The sequence below is a fragment of the Alligator sinensis genome, unplaced genomic scaffold, assembly GCF_000455745.1.
Source record: "Alligator sinensis unplaced genomic scaffold, ASM45574v1 scaffold400_1, whole genome shotgun sequence".
Classification (NCBI taxonomy): domain Eukaryota; kingdom Metazoa; phylum Chordata; order Crocodylia; family Alligatoridae; genus Alligator; species Alligator sinensis.
In genome coordinates, this window is record NW_005841897.1 from 656,339 (window position 1) to 674,823 (window position 18,485).

The 18,485-nt window shown below is 48.9% G+C and overlaps 2 protein-coding genes across 3 annotated transcripts in view; both read right to left on the reverse strand.

Moving 5' to 3' along the window:
* Positions 1-5,002, reverse strand: part of MIF4GD (MIF4G domain containing) — a 9,615-nt gene extending 4,613 nt beyond the window's left edge. Inside the window, exons 1-2 of one of the 2 annotated variants that reach the window (XM_006018262.1) lie at positions 4,921-5,002; positions 686-813 (exon numbers count right to left, since the gene is read on the reverse strand). In XM_006018262.1, the coding sequence (XP_006018324.1) occupies positions 686-767 (82 nt within the window). In that variant the 5' untranslated portion in view covers positions 768-813; positions 4,921-5,002. Of the gene's footprint in view, positions 1-685; positions 814-4,620 lie in introns of both variants that reach the window. The other variant, XM_006018263.2, reaches the window with a different exon arrangement.
* Positions 5,003-7,479: 2,477 nt separating this feature from the next.
* Positions 7,480-17,660, reverse strand: SLC25A19 (solute carrier family 25 member 19). Its single transcript, XM_025197506.1, has 5 exons — positions 17,233-17,660; positions 16,317-16,487; positions 14,606-14,789; positions 13,217-13,347; positions 7,480-11,563 (listed from the first exon to the last, which is right to left on the reverse strand). Exons 1-5 carry the CDS (start codon positions 17,569-17,571, stop codon positions 11,363-11,365), a joined length of 1,026 nt encoding a protein of 341 aa, XP_025053291.1. The 5' UTR covers positions 17,572-17,660; the 3' UTR covers positions 7,480-11,362.
* Positions 17,661-18,485: the final 825 nt, after the last annotated feature.

Sequence of the window (18,485 nt, forward strand, 5' to 3'; positions counted from 1 at the left end):
AAAGGTTGGTTTAGGGGTGATATCTCCTAAAGGTGTTGGCCAGAGAGAGTCATCATGATAGGGAGGGAAGGAGTGAAGAGTAGAAGCAGGGGAGAATATTCAGGGGTTTAAACCAGAGACCCTGGCCTTGTTCCAAGGCTGGTTTAAATGGGAGCTGAACAGGCAAACTCTACTGGGCTTTACATACAGACGCTGAGGGACAGGTGTCAGGGGCTGAGAAGTGAACAAAGGAAGGAGGGCATGTAGGCAGAGTGGGAAAAGCCAGAAGTCAGGGGGAAGAAATAGGAGAGGAGACTTGGTAGATACAGAAGGGAGGAGGGCTAGAGGTGGGAGGACTGGATAGAAGCAGAAAGGCAGGGGATACCAAGGCAGAGGGGGACACACAGAGAGTCAAGGATATGGGAGCAGAACAGTTCTTCTGTCATTAGAGACCACTCTCTTCCCAAACCTGGAGCCCAGCCCAGAATAGGTGCTGCATTAAATACCAGGGAGGAGGCAGCAGAAGCCCCAGTGTAAACGTTCCACTAAACACACCTGTTCTTGCACCTGATCACACCCACCACACACCCAGCAGTTAAAGTTAACATGGCAAAATGGCATCAGACTGCCCAGCTGAGATCCACCAGCCAGACTGGGCAGGGCAGGTTGGCCCAGGGGTGATGGAGAGAGGGAGATATTTGCTGACCTTTGAGGGCTGTTTTCAGCAACTGCTGAGTCTCGGCATCAAACGACTGTATCTTGTACTCCTCTTTGCCTGTCTCGCCCATGTCTGGTTTGCTCCAAGAGTTTGGGAAGCAGATGAGTTAAGAAACCCTAGGAAAAAAAACAACAATTGAGCTCAGAGGGAGGACAGGCAAAGGCTAGCATGGGCTTTTGCTTTTCTATTTGGGGAAACCCTGCAAAAAAGGCAGCATGATCCAGTGGCTGGAGCACAGTCCTTTGTTCGCATGCACCAGAAATCCCTTTCTTACCAAACCCCTGACTTGCTGGGAGATCTTGATACAGTTCCTTCCCCAAACTATCCATGCACCTTGGCTGTGCAGCTGATGGGTGCCAAGGGCCCTGAGGCACTCAATTATTTGGGGAAAGGGGGAGGGGGGAGAAGGGAAGGAAAGGAGGGGGAAACAAGATGACCATGTGGGCTAATGGATAAGGCGTCTAACTTCGTATCAGAAGATTGAGGATTCAAGTCCCTTCATGGTTGCTTTTGGGGGTCGGACTTGATGATCTACTTAGGTCCCTTCCGACCCTACATCTATGAAACTGAAGATTTCTTTCCAAGCTAGCCCTCAACCCGGGGAATTCATTACTTTAAGCTTTGCCCTCTGCCACACTTCACCAAGGAGGTGCTGGCCCCCCGAGGCTGTGTCACTGTCTGCTGGGACAATCTGGTTGATCTACAGGTTCAAAAAGGCAACAAATACCCCCACCCTCCCAGAAGGGAGCAGCAGCCTGGGCATAGCACGGGGAAACCCCTATCCTTACCCTGTGCTGCCACCCATTCACTCACTAGCAAGTTGCTTCAAAACCACAGAGGCGCAGGGGTGACTCGAAACATAAACCATCAGCCAACAATTCAGGCACTGGTACAGCTGCTTCCACACAATGCTGGGCCAAATTCACTGGCTTCCTTGGAATTGCATCAGATGCACAGAAGAGGAGCAAGTTCTACAGCCAAGGACGTCACCAAGATACTAGTCCCCCTTAGACCCAGCGTTATTTTCTGTAGTACATAAGAACTGCTGAGCCGTGCCATGCTCTGCTCAGTTATTCCAAGGGGATACCCAGCCTTACCAAGTGCGAGCCCAGTCCTGGTCTGCGCGGCACCAAGCGTGTGCTGCAGCCTCGCCCCGGCGGCATGTGTCACAAACACCCCAGAGGCGAGAGGCCAAGTGGAGCGCTCAATGCCTTCGTCGGCTCAGCAGAATTCCACAGTCCTGACTCACCCGCTGCACCACAGCCACAATCAGGGCTTCGGGAGAGCACGGAGGCCATTACCCGCCCGGGGGACAGCACACACCAGCCAGGCTTTGCAATCATGCAGGACCCCCAGGCCCTTCTCAGGCTGAGCTCTAGGAGAAACCTCACCTGTCCCTGCACCTGCAGCCCCCACCCACTCATAGAATCATAGAAGTAGGGTCAGAAGGGACCTTGTAGATCTTCAAGTCCGACCCCCTGCCTGGACAGGAGAGAAACTGGGCTCAATTGACCCCAGCCATGTAGGCATCGAGCCGCTTCTTAAAGACCCCCAGAGTAGGAGCCAGCACCACTTCCCTTGGAAGTTGGTTCCAGTTGGTTCCACTCAGCTCTTCCCTGCCTCTGAAAGGTCACATATATCAGTTTTCCTAATGCACCATGCAGCAGCTCACCTTTCTGGGAGCCCTCTGACCTATAAACCTAGAGAGTCACTGTCTGCTTGTGGAGGCCGAGCTGCAGTCTCAGCATATAGATATAGATATATATAGATATATAAAGGTTTTATAGATACACACACACACCTGGTCACTGATCATTGCCTCGTTAACCCACCATACAAACACATGCACCCATTACAATATAGGTACCTGTGAGATGGCGCTCCCACGCACCTGTGCGCAAGGCATCATCTCCCTCACAAAACCCCTTGTCTCTTAGTCCTATCCCCGAATATGGGGATAGGACTGTCGCTTCCACTGGAGGACCCGCTGCTGCTGTCCTCCGCGCTGTCTTCCAATCCAGTTGTCTCGACGTCCTCTTCGCTATCGCTGTCCGTTTCCCCATTGGGGAGTCTTGAAAGATCCTGTGCCAAGTGTCCCTCTGCCAGGTGGACAGTCAGACGAGAGGCCAGGGCACTCGGTGGCTGAGTCTGCTGGCTGGGGAGAAGGCCCTGGGGCTCCCACTCATCACACAGACACTCAATGTAGACAGAGCCTGTTCTGGTGTCTAGAGACCCCATGTTCGTCGTCAGCGTGGTCAGAGGATTAACACTCCCAGAGCCCAAGTTGCTGCATCTCATTCACAGTGATGTGGGATGGAGCCTCACAAGGAGCTGGCAAAATGACCAGGAGGGTCTCACTCCTTTGCCATGGGATGGGGGAAGGCGCTCCCCAGTCCCAGCACATGGGAAGGAGCATCCAAGGAACCTGTCACTCTACACAAGGAGATTGGAGGCAGGGGCTTCCCCTGCCTGCCTCTCCCTCCTGCAGCCAAACACAACCCCCTGCAGGACCAGGAGAAGCAACTCGGCCCAGAGGGAAGACAAGAGAGGTCCCCCACGAGAGAGGCCAACACATCCCATCTGCTGCTGCCGACCTTTCATTCAATGCAAGAGAGTCACAGGGAGGTTGGGAGAAACAAGATAAAGCGAACACTGATTCTGCTCCAAGAAACTCTTTGTTCCTGGTTCCTGTGGATCTTAGGAACATGGGATACAGGGCAGATGGGGCATCTCACACCCAGTCCTTGGCTAGTGCCCACAGCCGGGCTACACAATCCCTTCCACACACAATTCAAAGCTCCATTTTACAGCTAGTGAAGTCTGGTCTCTCCACTGCCTAAACACTGCTGTGGAGACCCCAGCCCAGTCGCCCCCGGGGTGCAGCCTCCCCACATCAGACTGCAGGGAAGAGCCCACAAACAACCCCCAAGTCTATTAACACCCCAGCCCCAGCTCCGGGTCACCGTCTGCAAGGAGGCAGGAAGAAAGAAGCAACAATTACCCAGGCCTCCCCTTTTCCAGGGCAGTGAAATGGGGTTAAAGTGCTCCCAGTATGGAAACCTCTAGCTCCCACCAAAACCAATACAAAAACAGAAGAGTGTCCTGCTGGCTAGAACCTGAGCCTAGGATTTAGAGACCCAGGTTCAAATCCCAGCACTGCCACAGACTCCCTGTGTGATCTTGGGCAAGTCCTTTGGCCCAGTGCTCCTGTGAGGCAGGAATGATAGTAATGAGAGGGGCGTTGTGCGGATAAAAACATTAATGCTTGGGAAATGCTCGAGCATTAGGGGCTGGACTAGACGACCTTCTGAGGTCCCTCTCAACCCTAATTTTCTATGATTCTATGCTATGGCAATGATGAGGACCCAACAAATGCTAAGGAAGGTAAGAAAAGGATTTAGCATGTGCTTTTGGCCTGGAGAAGGATATCCATACATGGTGGGTTTAAAGGGTGACCTTGAGGAGGGGAAACAAAGAGCTGGGACCCCTCTCCCTGGCACCCGAACAGCCCTGCAGCATGGGACCATTTCCCCACTGTTTGCCATAAAGCAGGAGAAAAAAATCAGTCTGGCAGAGTGCAGAGCAGCCTGGTGATTATAACGCTTTCACCTTGCAGCAGCTTTGAACAAGATGTGGCTGCACACACCCAAGCTTCAGAAACCACCCACAGATTATGGCCACCAGGGGATTGGGAAACTCTGGATTAGGAGGAACACCTTCTTCCTGCCAGAGCTGTGAACAGAACTAGGGAATTAAGCGATTAGCCTGCTTTCAAACCAGGAAGAACCATGCAGCAAAAGCAGAGGATATCCCAGGCTGCTCAAACAGCCGCTGCTTCATGCGGCTTCAACCAGAAGAACCACAAGTTTGTTTCCAAAACTCCCCAGGGCAGCCCCTGCCAGGGATCAGCAGATTCCACCAACCTGTTTGGGGTTTTCCTGTGCACGCTCCCTGCGAGGGATCTTTTTCCCCTCCCCAGGATTCGAGCGCCGGCTTTGCTGGTGTCTCTGCATAGAGCTGAGACTTGGCCCCCGCTTCTAGTTCTTTTTGCTTTCGGCTTCGGGCTTTTGCAGGTAGATCAGGAAAAAACCCAGAGCCAAGAAGAGCAGCAGCAGCAGGAGAAAAGGCAGCAGCTCGAGCATGGAATGCAAATGCAAGATGGGCATCCTCGCAGCATCGGCCCCACCACCACGAAAGCGCCCCCTCCCTACTGCTGTCCTTACTGTTCAAGCTTCCTCGGGGTCAGTTGTTGCCAGAGGGATGGATTCTTTCCATTGCAGACCTGAGGGTTTCCTCTTAGGTCATTTCCTCACAGCCTGAGCCAAAGGGGGAGGAGGAAGAGGAGAGATACAGCAGCAGTGCCACCTCCTGGCTCACTGGAGCCCAGCCACTCGTCTCTGGGCATCCCAGCTCTGCTCCTCTTCATCAGTCCAGGACCTGGGGATGAAAACATTTGCATTTGCCTCTTAACTCTCTGTCTAAGGCTATAAATGAACTGCAGGTCTTTGACAGTCCCAGCTTTTGGCCTCTCCATGTGAATTTAGCTCTGGGGAGGGCTGAGAGCCAGGTAGGCTGAAGGGCTCTACTGGGACACAGGCAAGGGACAGTGAAAAGAAGCCGCAAAGCAGATTTCTTGCATTGAACTGAAAATATGCCCCAGCCCTGCCTGGACTTGGATCTCTTAGTAAGGGGGAGAAAAGCCCCCACTGCAGGCTCTGTTCAGTTTGGGCTGTGCTGGCACTGCCAGCTTGGGGAAGTGATTTGCATTCATGCCGGTGGTGTGCAAAACCATGTGCAAAACTTTCGAACTCTTGGCTCAGAGATGGTACCTTTTATTAGACCAGGTAAGAAATCGCAAAAAAAAAAAAAAAAAAAAAAATCTTTTCCTGCAAGCTTGTGGGCATGTATGCCCTTCCTCAGGCTCAGGGAAAGTTAAAGATGGTAAAAAGTCCATATAGGTAGAAAATAAACTTCATTTTTGCACAGAGGAAGCTGAAGGTGGAAGCCTGTTCCTCTGGGTCCATGAGAGCATCTTTGTGAGTTGCTCTTTGATGCGCAGGTAAGACAGGATTCCTTCCTTGGTGGTGTCAGATGGCGGACAGGCAGGGAGGTATAGAAATCTGTCTTGTTGTTCAGCAATGAAATTTAAATCCAAAATCGGCTAAAATTCAGCATCTTCCATGTTTCAGGGATGTATTTAGGGTGTTGTTCAGTGATGTATTCAAGGTGGTGTTTAATGCAGCTGGAAAAACTTCTTACAGGGACTGGGACATGCCTCTCTCCCTAATGCCCGAGTAACACCTCTGACAGCTGTCACCTGGCAGTAACTTTCAGATCAGTTAATGCACAAGGCCATTATTCTTTTTGTGCAGTAATATGCCAACGTCTCTTCTCAGCTTAGATCAAGTGTAGCCCTATGCTTGCCTGGCAAGGAAACACTATGACCACTGAGGCGGTCTTCCTAGTCGCACCTGGGGAAGACCACTCTCCTGGCATGGGGATAATACCTGCTAAGATAATGTATAGTAAACCTCCCACTTAGCTGCTGGAGTGGGAAGGTATTGGCTTTATGTCCACTTTATGGAAAAAAGGGAGACCACCTCCCTAGCTGGCTCCTGCAGCCATATGGCTAAGGGCAAGCAAAACTTGGGGGCATCAAAACCCCAAGTCTCTGGGCTTGGGCCTCCAAGTAGGATGCCCGCCAAAGGATTTAGAAACATCTGAAGCTCCAGATGTGGGTGGAGGATGTTTGCTGGTAGTAGGGCAACTTATGGTTCTGGACTGACTCATGGATTTGGCAAATTTGACTTGGAATATGGAAAATTAAAAAAAAAAAAGTCACAGCCTCAAATGCTCCACTTGAAGGTTTAGGGTTTGTTTGCAAGCAAAGAACTGGGCATCTGAGGTTTGCTGCTGTGTTCTCTCTTCATGGCTTGTCACTGCCCTTGAAACTTGGAACCAAAATCCCTTTGCTTTTCTGTTCTCTGTCCTGAATGGCCAGACTAATCCCTGAGCATGTTGGAGCAGGGCACCTCAGACATGCTCAGGCACTGGCACTAGGATTTTACTTACAAGAGGAAAACACCAGGTATTTTGTTTTAAGACAGCAGAAGTACACAGATGGGGGGGAAAATGTATGAAGAAGGGAAAAAGGCATAATACCAGCTCATCTTGACAGGGTCACTAAGTGATCTTAATGAGGTCTCTGACCAACTGCATGCTTTAGGCATACCTGACACTTCATGCTCTCAATCGTTCATGATTCATATGTGAGGAATGCAGGGCCTGACTCCTTAGCGTGTCTTTAGATCAAGTGCAGCAGTTTTGATGCTGAACCAGGAGCTGCAATGAACACAAATTTAGCAGCTCCCAATCCAGTTGAGACACTGGGATCTGGACACGTACAGATCAAGTTGGAACTTTGTCTACCATGAATCTGCAAATTGCGTCAGACAGTGGCTGCTCCAACAGGCCCTCTCATGCCCCGTGGATTGACCAGGCCAGTGCAAATCTGTCTGGATAATCACTGTTTGTGCAGTGATGAAAAGCTGGAATGTCATTTTGCCTGGGGAAGGGCAATGCTGCCCTCTAATGACAAAGTCACTAGCAACACATTGGTTGGTTCTGCACTCATATTCTTTGGGCCTCGATTATGTTGTGACTGCAGTGAACGGGGGCCCTTAGTAAAGGTTTACTTGTCTAACACAGTCCAATTCATCATCCTGTTGCATGCATTCAAGTATTTGTGAAGAGATGAAAGACACGTGAGCCAGACATGGATGTAATAAAAATATTTAATGTTTTAGAAATGGCACATGCTTTAAGTGCATTGAGAAAACCTGCTGCAGGTCAGAAACCTAAAGACTACTGCAGCTGGAAAAGTCTGTTCAGACAATGGAGAAACAAGCTGCAGAAGGGGAAGGCCTTCAAACCAAAAGGGAAAAGAACCCACTTTGGAGCAGGTATTTCTTTCACTAACGCAACCCATTCAGTGCTTTCCATCATCCTGAGAAGCATGTGCTACAGTACATGTAGTCTCGATAACTAGTCAATGCTACATGGGGAAAAAAAAATCACATGCCAACACTGGGAAACCACTGGATTTATCAGATCAGTTGGGCACCGTGTCCAGTGAAGGTCTGTGCGTAGAGTTCCACCATTCAAGACTGTTTAGGTGCAGCTGTAGATATCCCAACAATCAGCATGTAATGCTGCAGATGTTCAATCAGCATGTAATGCTCTACCTAGTAAAGTGCTTTTGAATTCGTTGGCAAAAGGCACTAGAAAAGACCCAGGCAATCACTGAGCAGGTGGTGGGCTGAATTGCAGACGAAGCCAATCCCCGCCTGTAGGATTATATTGGAATACAATCCCAATTGCTGCTACCAATTAGACTCACCAGGGAGGTGGCTTGAACCCTACTTGAAACTGGCCTCAACGTGGGTACATACTCTCTAAGAACAGTTTTGTGATGGCAGGTGGGAGGAAGAGGGTGACCTCACAGATCTTCATCTCCCATTCTTCTGATTCTAGCTTCAGGGATACTGGTCCGGCAAAGCCCGTCAGCACCAAAATGTAAAACCTACGCTGCTAATTGTTCATATGGAGTCAAACGTCTCTTTTACCTAATGAGAGGTGCTGCTTTTGTGACTCGTATTTAAAGACTAGCAATGGGCACTTTGAAGACAGGCTCTAAAGCCAGATGATGTGGGCAAGCAGACAGGTAGTAAAGTGACTCTGTGCCATGGCTCTTTCACCCTAAGGTTGAAGCTGCTCATCCCCTGCCTCCTCCATCAGAGGCCAGGATCAGTATAAAGGCTCTCTGCCCATTCAGAGCCCCATACCCACAGCCCAGAGCTGCGTCAGCACACACTCTGGATCAAAAATGCACCACAAAGTGCCTCAAAGGACTCCGACTTCTTTGCCCTTTCTTCTGGGCAAGGCACTGTGACAACTCAAGATGGGTCACTTAATGCACAGCACAGAGAATCCGAGGCCATTTCTCAAGAGGAAGATCTGCTCCAAACTTCCCGTTTCCTGCTCCAATGCCCTGTGTGTAGCAGCGGTGGTGTTCGCACAACAAACCAGCCTCAGCCTCTCTGACTGTTGCCAGGGCTGTCTCCAGCCCCAGCCACACACTCGAAGAACAGCGTTCCCCCAAGGCGGGGCAGGTGCTCTGCAATTCCACGACTCCAATGACCAAAGGCAGAAAAGACCCTTGACTCTTCAACTCCATACCTGTCACTCCCAGTCAGATCTACTGTGCATCTGCATGGCTACAGAAGAGCTTTACAGGAGTTTATGGGAGGATGGTGGGAAAGAAAAGAAAAGCTTTCTGAAAGGGGTGCATGGAGTGTTTATATTCCCGACAGGCCTGGTAACTCAGAGATAATGGGAAGATGCGCTGCTGTGGTCTGTCTCCTCCCTTCACTTCACCCACTGTTTCCCAACCATAGACAGTCAAGGGCCAGTTGCAATTTCCCATGCTCCGGAAGGGAGGATAATGCCTCTCTACATCTCCAGGGATACTGTATGGTCAGGATCATTAGCAGGTGCCACACGTTCCAGAGGTTACAGGCTAAAGATGCTAGAGAAGGACAGATTGCAATTTATACCAAGGCTAGGGACATTGGGCATGGCTGGAAAACATCAGTGGGGTGTAGGCACTGTTGAAAATGCCATTCGAGGACTTTCTCCAGGCTCAGGGAAGGCCCCCCCTAAGTGGTGCCATCACTTCCATCTCTACATACGCACCACTTCCCACTGCAGGCTCATACCTCAGCTTCCTCTATGATTTTCCATCAGGCCCTGCAGATACTGCTTCTGCCTGCTGCAGGAATTAGCTGCTTTGCACTCCTCTAACACTTGGGCAGATGATGCAAGAGCCCTTGACATACAAAGCATTGTACCACTTCCGGGTAGCACGAGAACGAAAGCAGTGCGTCACTTGTCCCCGACGTAATGCCACCTAGTGGTGGTGGTGGAGGGAGACAAGGACAGGTACAGCTGTTGTTGAAAAGTACCCCCACAACAACAGCTCAGGACAAAAGTTAGACTGATGCACAACTGGAATTGCCAAGGGAGTGGGGATCAGTGGGATGGACTTGCTCACGCTGCAATCTGGCCAAGTCCCTGGGACTAACACCCCCACTATGACAAAAAGTGACCCAAGATGCATAGAACCAGAAGTATTTAAGGCTTTTGTACTGGCTCTTACTGGAGAGTAATAAAGCGCTGTCTAATCCCACAGAGGCCTTGGGGCCACACCCTCTGAGTCACTCACTGAATGATTCACTCATTTTTTTTGTAGCACTGTGGGCTCTCCCCATAGATCTGCTATCCAAATGCTAGCCTGGCCCCACCCTGCTTAGCCTGAGCAGACAACAGGATGAGGCAAAGACACAGTCGTTTCACTACTACATAAATCAGTTTTACCCATAAAACTAGCTGAAGCTTCAGAAGAGCACTTCCTTCCTACCTGCTTCAGCCCTTTTCTATTTACCACACACTGATTTCACTTGATCTGACACTGACAAGCCTGTTCATTCAGCCTCAAATGAGCCTCATCTTGCCAGAATAGTTGCCTTATCTAAGCAGCACTGCAAAGTAACTTAGGCTAAAGCTGTGCTTGCAAGTGGGCCAAAAACGTGTTCGTTGGCTCCACAAAGACATTGGCTAAAAATACAGAGCAAGCAATAAATCATATTTGTACGTGTGCGTGTATGTGTGCACGTGTATCTCTCTCTATATGTGAGCGTGTATGTCTATATATAATATATAATAATATCTACAGGACTTTCCTTCATTTTAAAGTAAGTGAAACTCTGGGTCTGAAAAATCTCTGCAGGACTGTTTCATCGCTGCAGTCCAATACCAAAGCACAGCCTCATGAGAAGCTAAAATGGGAATGTGGGTGGAGATTCCCTCCCGAGAGCAGCAAGAGTTAGAGCTGCCGATCTGTCTATCAAAACATTACAATGGCAAAAGAAAACCCTAATGATGCCTAGGAGAACATGCAGGCAGAGTAAGGGAGGCTCGGAAAAAATAATAAAGCTGACCAATTCCAGGAAGAGCTGGCCTAGGTTGGCACAAACAAGGTGTGTGAAGTGGCTGAAGATGTGGAGCCAGCAAGTGTCAGTGGATAGGAGGAGAGGGTGGCAAAGAGAAGGGACAGAGGACAATTGCAGATCATAGAGAGAGTGCACATCTCCACACAAGCCCTGCTACCTGTACAGCAGAGAGAGGAATATAAGGCAAGTGACAGACCCTCAAGCTGGGAGCTGAAGATCTCGTTGACATTGGTTAAGCAGCACAAGCTAAGCAAGGCAGGTCTCTGTAATCACTGGTGGGATTTCACCCACTTCATCCAATCCCTCTTCAGAGAATGCCATAGGTAGTAATGCCATTTCTTTTTCTCCCAAGGTGAGTGCCAATGCCATGGGAGGCACGCAAAAAGTGTCGAGTGTAACAACTTCAAGCAACCAGACTGATTGTCCATGACAGGTCGTGGTCACCTGCAGTCCTTTGGTTAGAGCCAAGCACCATTTTCCTCCAGAGCTATGAGATGTGCATTCGGAGCTTTGGCAGGGGGGCCTGCCCTTCCCCTCCATATTCCACGTGACACCACTACTCTTGCTCCTCCACCAAGCAACCACGGCAGGTAAGTCATGTCCCCTTCAGCCTCCCTGCCCCAGGGTCCTTTAGGGCACAGAACAGGTTCAAGAAGAGCTCATACCAGAAGAAAGTGAAGCCAGTAGAAAAGGCAGCCTTCAGCAAGCTGGGGGACAAACCCTTAAAGAATCCACTGGGTCCCTCCTCTTGCACAATCTGCGTGGCACAGTCCATGAAACCCCTGTAAGTCCGCACCTAGGGAGAAGAGGCAAGAATGAAGTGAGCAGTAGCACAAGCTAGGCGCACCCAAGCAGGGTTCTTTTGGACACACCTGTAACATACGCCACACACCAAGGGAAGGGAGGGCGAACCTGGGAGAAAGCCAAAGGCTGCATCAAAAACGCACAGACTTTGGATCAAGTGATATTAGCTGATGGGCAGTGTCAGAGAGGATTTGTAGTTGCAGAAACCACAGCTACAGAATACATCATCTGCCACAGCAGCTTATGGAAGTCATCCTAACCATATGCAGGTAAAACCTTTATACTATATCATCATGTGCTGTTTACATGACTGAGCTTGAATAGTGACTGAATCAGTGCACTGGTATCATTTTCCTTTCCTCTCTAAAGCCAGGCTTGTTTTGGAAACCATGAGTACAATTCTTCAGGCTTCTGAAGGTAAGAACAGTTGTAACTGAAATACTAAGAACCTTAAATGACCTAGCAGAAAATTGATTTTACTATCAGTGTCAGGGCCCAACATCTCAGGACCTATCAGCAGTAGGATCAGTGCTTCTTTGAGTTCTGTTTTTCACTGGAATAAAGATTCCCAGTAGCAATGCAATGGAGGAAGACAACAAATTTCTTGCCCCAAGGATTCCCGACATAGCAGCCTTAAATCTGTCAATGCTTTAAAGACTGGGTGTTGCCTGAGTCACTCCCATGATTAAAGCAAGTTGAAGGGAAGGAAAATTCCTTATGTGGTGCAGAAAAGTCATTTCTCTTTATTTTGTTTTAATACAAGGGTTCATTTCAAGATGCTAAGAGACTTGAGAGGTATTTTATTCAGATGTATAAAGTCTGTAGGCACACATCCTGACCAACGGGTATCTAGTTCATAAATCGAAATACACAATAGCAAAATGTATCTTGACACACAGATACCCACCAGCAAAAAAAAGAATAAAATAAAATCACATCCCTCCACACACTTAGCAAAGCGATACACTGCATCTGTTTTGCACCCTTGACTAATTGGCTTGCACTCTTCTTTCTAAAAGTTTCCAGAGAGATATTAGGCAATCTCACTGTGGTCCATGGAGGATAGGTACATCAGGTCCTTTTGAAGTGCTCAGCCTATCGCTGTTATACAGACATGGCGTGGTCCAAGTTGGGATGTCAGTGTATTCCACTAGTAAAAGGGCAGTTACTGCTGGAGGGGCGGTTAGCAGGACTAGCAAAAATTCTGCATTCAAGCAATAAATTAGGTAGCGTATCACAGCAAGACAGAAGACCGGAGTTTAGAACTGCAACACCTCTTTAACACACACACACACACACACACACACAAATCAGCCTTCTTGATTTTGTCATTTCTAAGACAGGATCATTTTTTCCCTTTTAAAAAATTCTTAAGATAGATGAAATTCAGTAAAATGCTGTGGGGAGTAAAAATCATCTTTTCTCTTAATCAAGGAAACTGCTTAATTGGAACAATGACTTCCTCATATATGGGAACCTATTAAAAGTCTATTTCACAGCATACTGCAAACAAGTCAAACACTCCTGTTGTGAGCCCAAAGTGGGACTCAATGGAGACCCATTCAACAACAGATGCCAGTGACCAGGTACATTTCTTGACCTAAATCCAAATACATGAAAACCAGCGGATCAAAACACCTCTCACCTGTCCAAAGGCTGCCCGTGCCTGCTCAAACCCTCCCACCTGTAGTCGCTTTTTGAATAGGTCAAAAGGGTAAGTGAGGGTTTTGCTCATGACTCCAGCACAGCTGCCACACACAAGATTTCTAAGGTTACCTGAAACAGGGAGGAAAATACAGGATGAGAATACAGGTCTGAGTCGTAAAATGTCTTTCTAGACTTGGCTAGTCATGTGAGTCTGAAGTCAAGCAGAAATGAGCTCAGCTCACAAAAGCCTGTGCTACATATGTCTTTTAATTGAGTTGGTCTATAAGATGCAAATCTTCCCTGCCTTCTGTTTGTAAAATATGTTACAGGAAAGAAATTAGAATAATTTGCATGTGAATTGAGACCAGAAATATCCTATAAAATCATCTAGTTCCCCTGCACAAAGCAACCCATAGATCCTCATCTAGCAAATCCTACCTCAAGCCTATAGCTTCTGTTTGAGTGAGTGACTCTTTTGAAAAAATACACCCTTTGTTCAAAGACTGATTTGTTCTGTTGTTCTGTCAAGTGGCAATATCCAAAAGAAGCAATGGGTTGATGGGTCCTATATCTCCGGGCTGGCTCTTAGATAAAAAGCTGGCAGCATCTGTTGGTTGTACAGAAACCAATGGGAAACAAGTTTGGTGGCCTTAGCCCTCTTCCTAAGAGATATAGGTCCACAGCACAAAGCTACACCCCGATCACCTAAGAATGAATGAGCACAAGGGACAAACTGTCCTCTCATACAGAAGGCTTTCTCTCCACTTGGTGATGCACTAAAGCAGCTGTAATTTGCACTGATTTATACTTACACTGCACAGGCTCTGACAGAGGGAGAATGAGTCTCCAGGGCTGTCAAGGCATTAGGTTTTATCAGGATGAAACAAGCCTAAAAATCCCAAAACAGTCATGGGGCAGGAGATCAATGCCCAAATAACTTGGGGGGGTATCTTAAACTGTACTGGATGAATCATCTTGTGCAAGCCAAAGATAGGGAACAGGTTGGGAAGCTAGCATTTCCCTGGGGAAGCTGAATCTCCCATGCCCATGGCAATAGCAAAAATAAGAGAGACAAAGGAACGGCTGTATTGACATGGTCTTTTCACAGCACAGGCTATGTGACTTAATTCAAGAGTTCATCTGCCACGTGTCTGTGGTATGGCTGTGCCATCAGCATCATGACGTGAACACTTTACAGTCCTCTTGTGAGGTAGGAAGCATCAACCCCATTTTTGTGGTAAGATCTGGGGTAGAAAAATTAAGCGTCTTATTTTAGGTCACGTGGGAAGTCTGGTTGAGGAAAAAACAACTCTTCAGCCCTAGGCTAATGCTCTAACCCCTGGACTCTTCCTTCATAATTGCAGATGTCACTGTCCCAAGCACTCACCTGCTTTCTTTTCTTCAGCTGGTATCACCCATTCATACATCTGCTGCAGGATATTGTAGGAGGAGAACTGGAGACCAGCATATGGGAACACGGCTATGACAGTAGGTGTCAATCCTCTGTAAAAGGTCAGCAGCCCCTCGGTCTTGTACATGGTCCCCACAGCATGACGAAGGTTCCTGTAAACCTAAACGAGGAGCAGACAGCTTCTCCTGAGAGAGGTGCTCGTAGTCAGCTGTGTAGAAGACAGGTTTTCTCCTGAGAGAGAGGATCGGGAATCCCATTTCCCAGCAGAGATATTTGGCACAAACAGGTTAACAAGGGCATTTCACGTAGCACTCACCACTGTGAGCCATGTAACAATTAACACACATGAACAATATAAAGCACATGAACCCTAGACATGAGAAAAAAGTTCTTTACAGTGCAAGTGTCCTGGGTCTGGAACAGGCTCCCCCCAGAGCTGGTGCAAGCACCTACTCTGGACTCTTTCAAAAAACATCTGGATATTTTCCTTGCTGGGATTACTTGATCCCAGCTGACTTCCTGCCTATGGCGGGGGGGGGCTGGACTCCATGATCTCACGAGGTCCCTTTCAGCCCCTAATGTCTATGAAATCTATAAATATGGGTCTTTTCCCCACGAGATTGACTGACCCAGCAGTTTCTCTACTCTAAAAGGTCCAATGGGATGTTGCATCTTGAAACTGCCCAAAACTGTGGTACTGGTGAGGAAAAGCAAAGAAGAGACAAGGGTACCCTGGGTACCCGGGAATCCTTATGCACCCAAGCTCCAGAGGACAGAGAAGGGAAGCAAGGCAAAACATCTGTGTTAGGGCAAGGAAATAGCAGGGCAAGCTCTGCACAAGTGAGCTGAATTCAGGGTGCCCTTCATAGCCGAATGTGCCAATTACAGCTTTTTACTCAATAGGTGACAACTTCTCCTGATCAGTTCCCTTACGCTGGGGGCTGGAAAACATCAGCTTTCCATGAGTTAAAACTTATACTGAAAGGTCTGGCTCCGTCTCTGGTATATGGTAATTTCCCCAACTGTTTTAGCTCAGCAGCCCTTGTTATGTTCCCCTCGACCTATCATCTCTGCTTGTTCCTGCAGTGAAATCCTAATGCTGAGTTCATGGAAATACATTGGGATGCCGTAGCAGGCCAAGCAGACGTCCAGTCAAGAAATGGCCCCGATTCAAATTCAGACACCCTCTGGAAGGCGAGGGAGAGGACCAAGCCTGGCTGCAAAGGCAACTGATTCTTGTATAAATGGGATATACAATAGGATTAGCAGGGACTGTTTTTAAACTTCATTACTGCATGAACCTAAATGTGACTCTCTCTATACAGCAGGCTGGAGACACAGACCCTCAGCAAAGAGCCGAGAAATAAATCCCTCATGTGGCTGACTGCCAAAATAAAAAACAACCCAGCAACTGTGACACAGAAGTCCCCTCCTTCTCATTTGATCACCTGTTCGGAGTCAAATGAAAAGGGCTAGGTCAAAGCACAGCGAAGAAGGACACGTCAGGAAACCCAAAGAACAACTTAGCAACAATGATAACCTTGTCACTTAAGGGCCCCGGCCCTCACCCTCACCCTCACCCTGCCAGCTGGCTGTTAGGTGCCTTTCACACCTCCCCTGCTAACCAGAATGGAGATGACCACCACCAAAAATGAAGAAGCCGAAGCTTTCCTCCCCTGACTCATACCTTAGGCTCGCCCTGAGCAGCGAAGCGGGTGCGTAGCGTGTCCAGCGGCTGGACCGTCATGGTGGCAGTGCAAGCGGACAGGCCACCACACACAAAGTGCACGGAGAAGTCGCGGGCGTTGTACGGCGTGGCAGTGTGCACCAGCTCCGTCAGGCCTTCGAAAGCCACAAACTTCAGAGAAACAGACACATGCAAGCAGGAGTCAGGGAGAAAATCCCTGCCCCTGATAACCACAACCTCCTGGCTCCTCCCTCACTCCACGGAGAAAGTCCACCAGGCAGCTGTAACCCGCTACTCCTCCAAGCCTCCAGCCATCTCCGCTGCAGCTTCCTGGAGGGTTTGCTCCAATAACACCCAAGAAACTAAAGTGCAGCAAGTCGACTGCTGCAGGTCATGGGCATTCAGACTCTCCAATTCTCCCTACAGGGGGGACAGCCTAGGATGGAGAACAAAAAGCCCTCCCTAGGAAAATCCTGTTGGGAGTCTCTCCTCCCTAATAAAATATTCATCTCTTATATATTTTCCCCTTACATCAATCCTTGCCACAGACAACACTATCAGGCAAACACGAATTAAAGGTTTACAGCACCCTGTAAAATAGCACGATCACTATCATCGATATGCTAATCCCCAATAAACGGATGAGGAAGCAAACTACAAAGACAGATGACACACCCAAAGCTACACAGCACTGGAGCGGCTGAGCTACAGTTAAATCCAGTCTCCAGCCCTAACTCTACACCAGCCAAATGTCTTCGTCCTGGCACACAATTTACCAGAGGCATGGATAAGCCCTTACAAAGAGGCGGGTAGCTGATGGGCACTACAAGAGGAGGCTGCTGATAAACCCAGCACATGAATGAAAAACATCAGAAGAAATCTAGGCCGCGGTGGCTTTGGGGGACACCCGTGTTACCTGAACCGCCCCGTAGCTGATGGAGAGGAGCTGAGCAGGGACGTGCCCCTTCCAGAAGGCTGCCCACCCTTCCTCCCGGGAGATCCGGCGCGCGGCTTGCACGATGCCGTGGTATTTAGCCAGAGGGTGGCTGGAGGAGAGCTGCTCAATCTGAAGCTGGAGAAGGGCACAGAGAATATATTTCAGCCTCATGGTTAAACGCTGACCCATGCCACGTGCTGTGACCTGATCCTGGAAACCTGGGCTCCCCCTGTACCCCCGCCCAGGGGCGCAACTGGGACCGAACGACAGCGCAGCACCAAGACTAAAAACAGACGGCGGCTGCATCTGGGGCTGCATCAAAGCAGGAGGAGGGACAAGCCCTTACGCGCCAGGCTTAAGGGGCAATGAACTGAATTAGCTGCAAGGCAAACTGTTAACTTGGGGCCTGCACCAGGGCTGCTCGCAGGGCAGCGGGCCTGTCTGCCTGGCAGGGCTGGGGCTCACCCTGATCTGAATCAAGCCCCAATTTGAATCAAAAGCTAGTCCAAATCATGATCTAATTCGAATCAAGCTCTGATCCAAATCAAAAGCCAATCCGAATCAAGATGTAATTCGAATTAAGCCCCGATCCAAATCAAGAGCCAATCTGAATCAAAATGTAATTCGAATTAAGCCCCGATCCGAATCAAGAGCCAATCCGAATACAGATTTGATTCGAATTAAGCCCCTGATCTGAATCAAGAGCCAATCCGAATCTAGATCTAATTCGAATTAAACCCTTGATCCAAGTCAAGAGCCACTCTGAATCCAGATCCAATTCAAATTAAGCCCCTGATCGGAATCAAGAGCCAATCCAAATCCAGATCCAATTTGAATTAAGCCCCTGATCCAAGTCAAGAGCCAATCCAAAACCAGATCCAATTTGAATTAGGCCCCCGATCGGAATCAAGAGCCAATCCAAATCAAGATCTAATCCAAATCAAGCCCCCAATCCATATCAAGAACCAATCAAAATCCAGATCTAATTGAAATCCAGCCCCCACTCCGAATCACGAGCCAATCCAAATCAAGATCAAATTCGAGTTAAGCCCCCGATCCAAGCCAGGAGCCGATCCGAAGCCAGACCTAGTTCGAATTCAGCCCGGATCCGATGGAGCCGGGACGCGGCGCCGCGCGCACGCGAGGCCGGAGGGGAGCACGGACCTGGAAGCGGATCTTGATGACGTCCAGGGGGCTGATGAGCGCCCGCGTGACCAGCCCCGAGGCGGAGC

Bases quoted from the DNA above. Each gene is read 5' to 3' on its own strand.
- SLC25A19 (XM_025197506.1), bottom strand. From the start codon at position 17,571: ATGCAGCCCCAGATGCAGCCGCCGTCTGTTTTTAGTCTTGGTGCTGCG. The intron at 13,348-14,605 runs GTGAGTGCTTGG...TCCCTGTTTCAG, and splicing joins AGCTGAAGAAAAGAAAGCAG to GTAACCTTAGAAATCTTGTG. The intron at 11,564-13,216 runs GTGAGAGGTGTT...TCTTCTCCCTAG, and splicing joins CACGGGCAGCCTTTGGACAG to GTGCGGACTTACAGGGGTTT.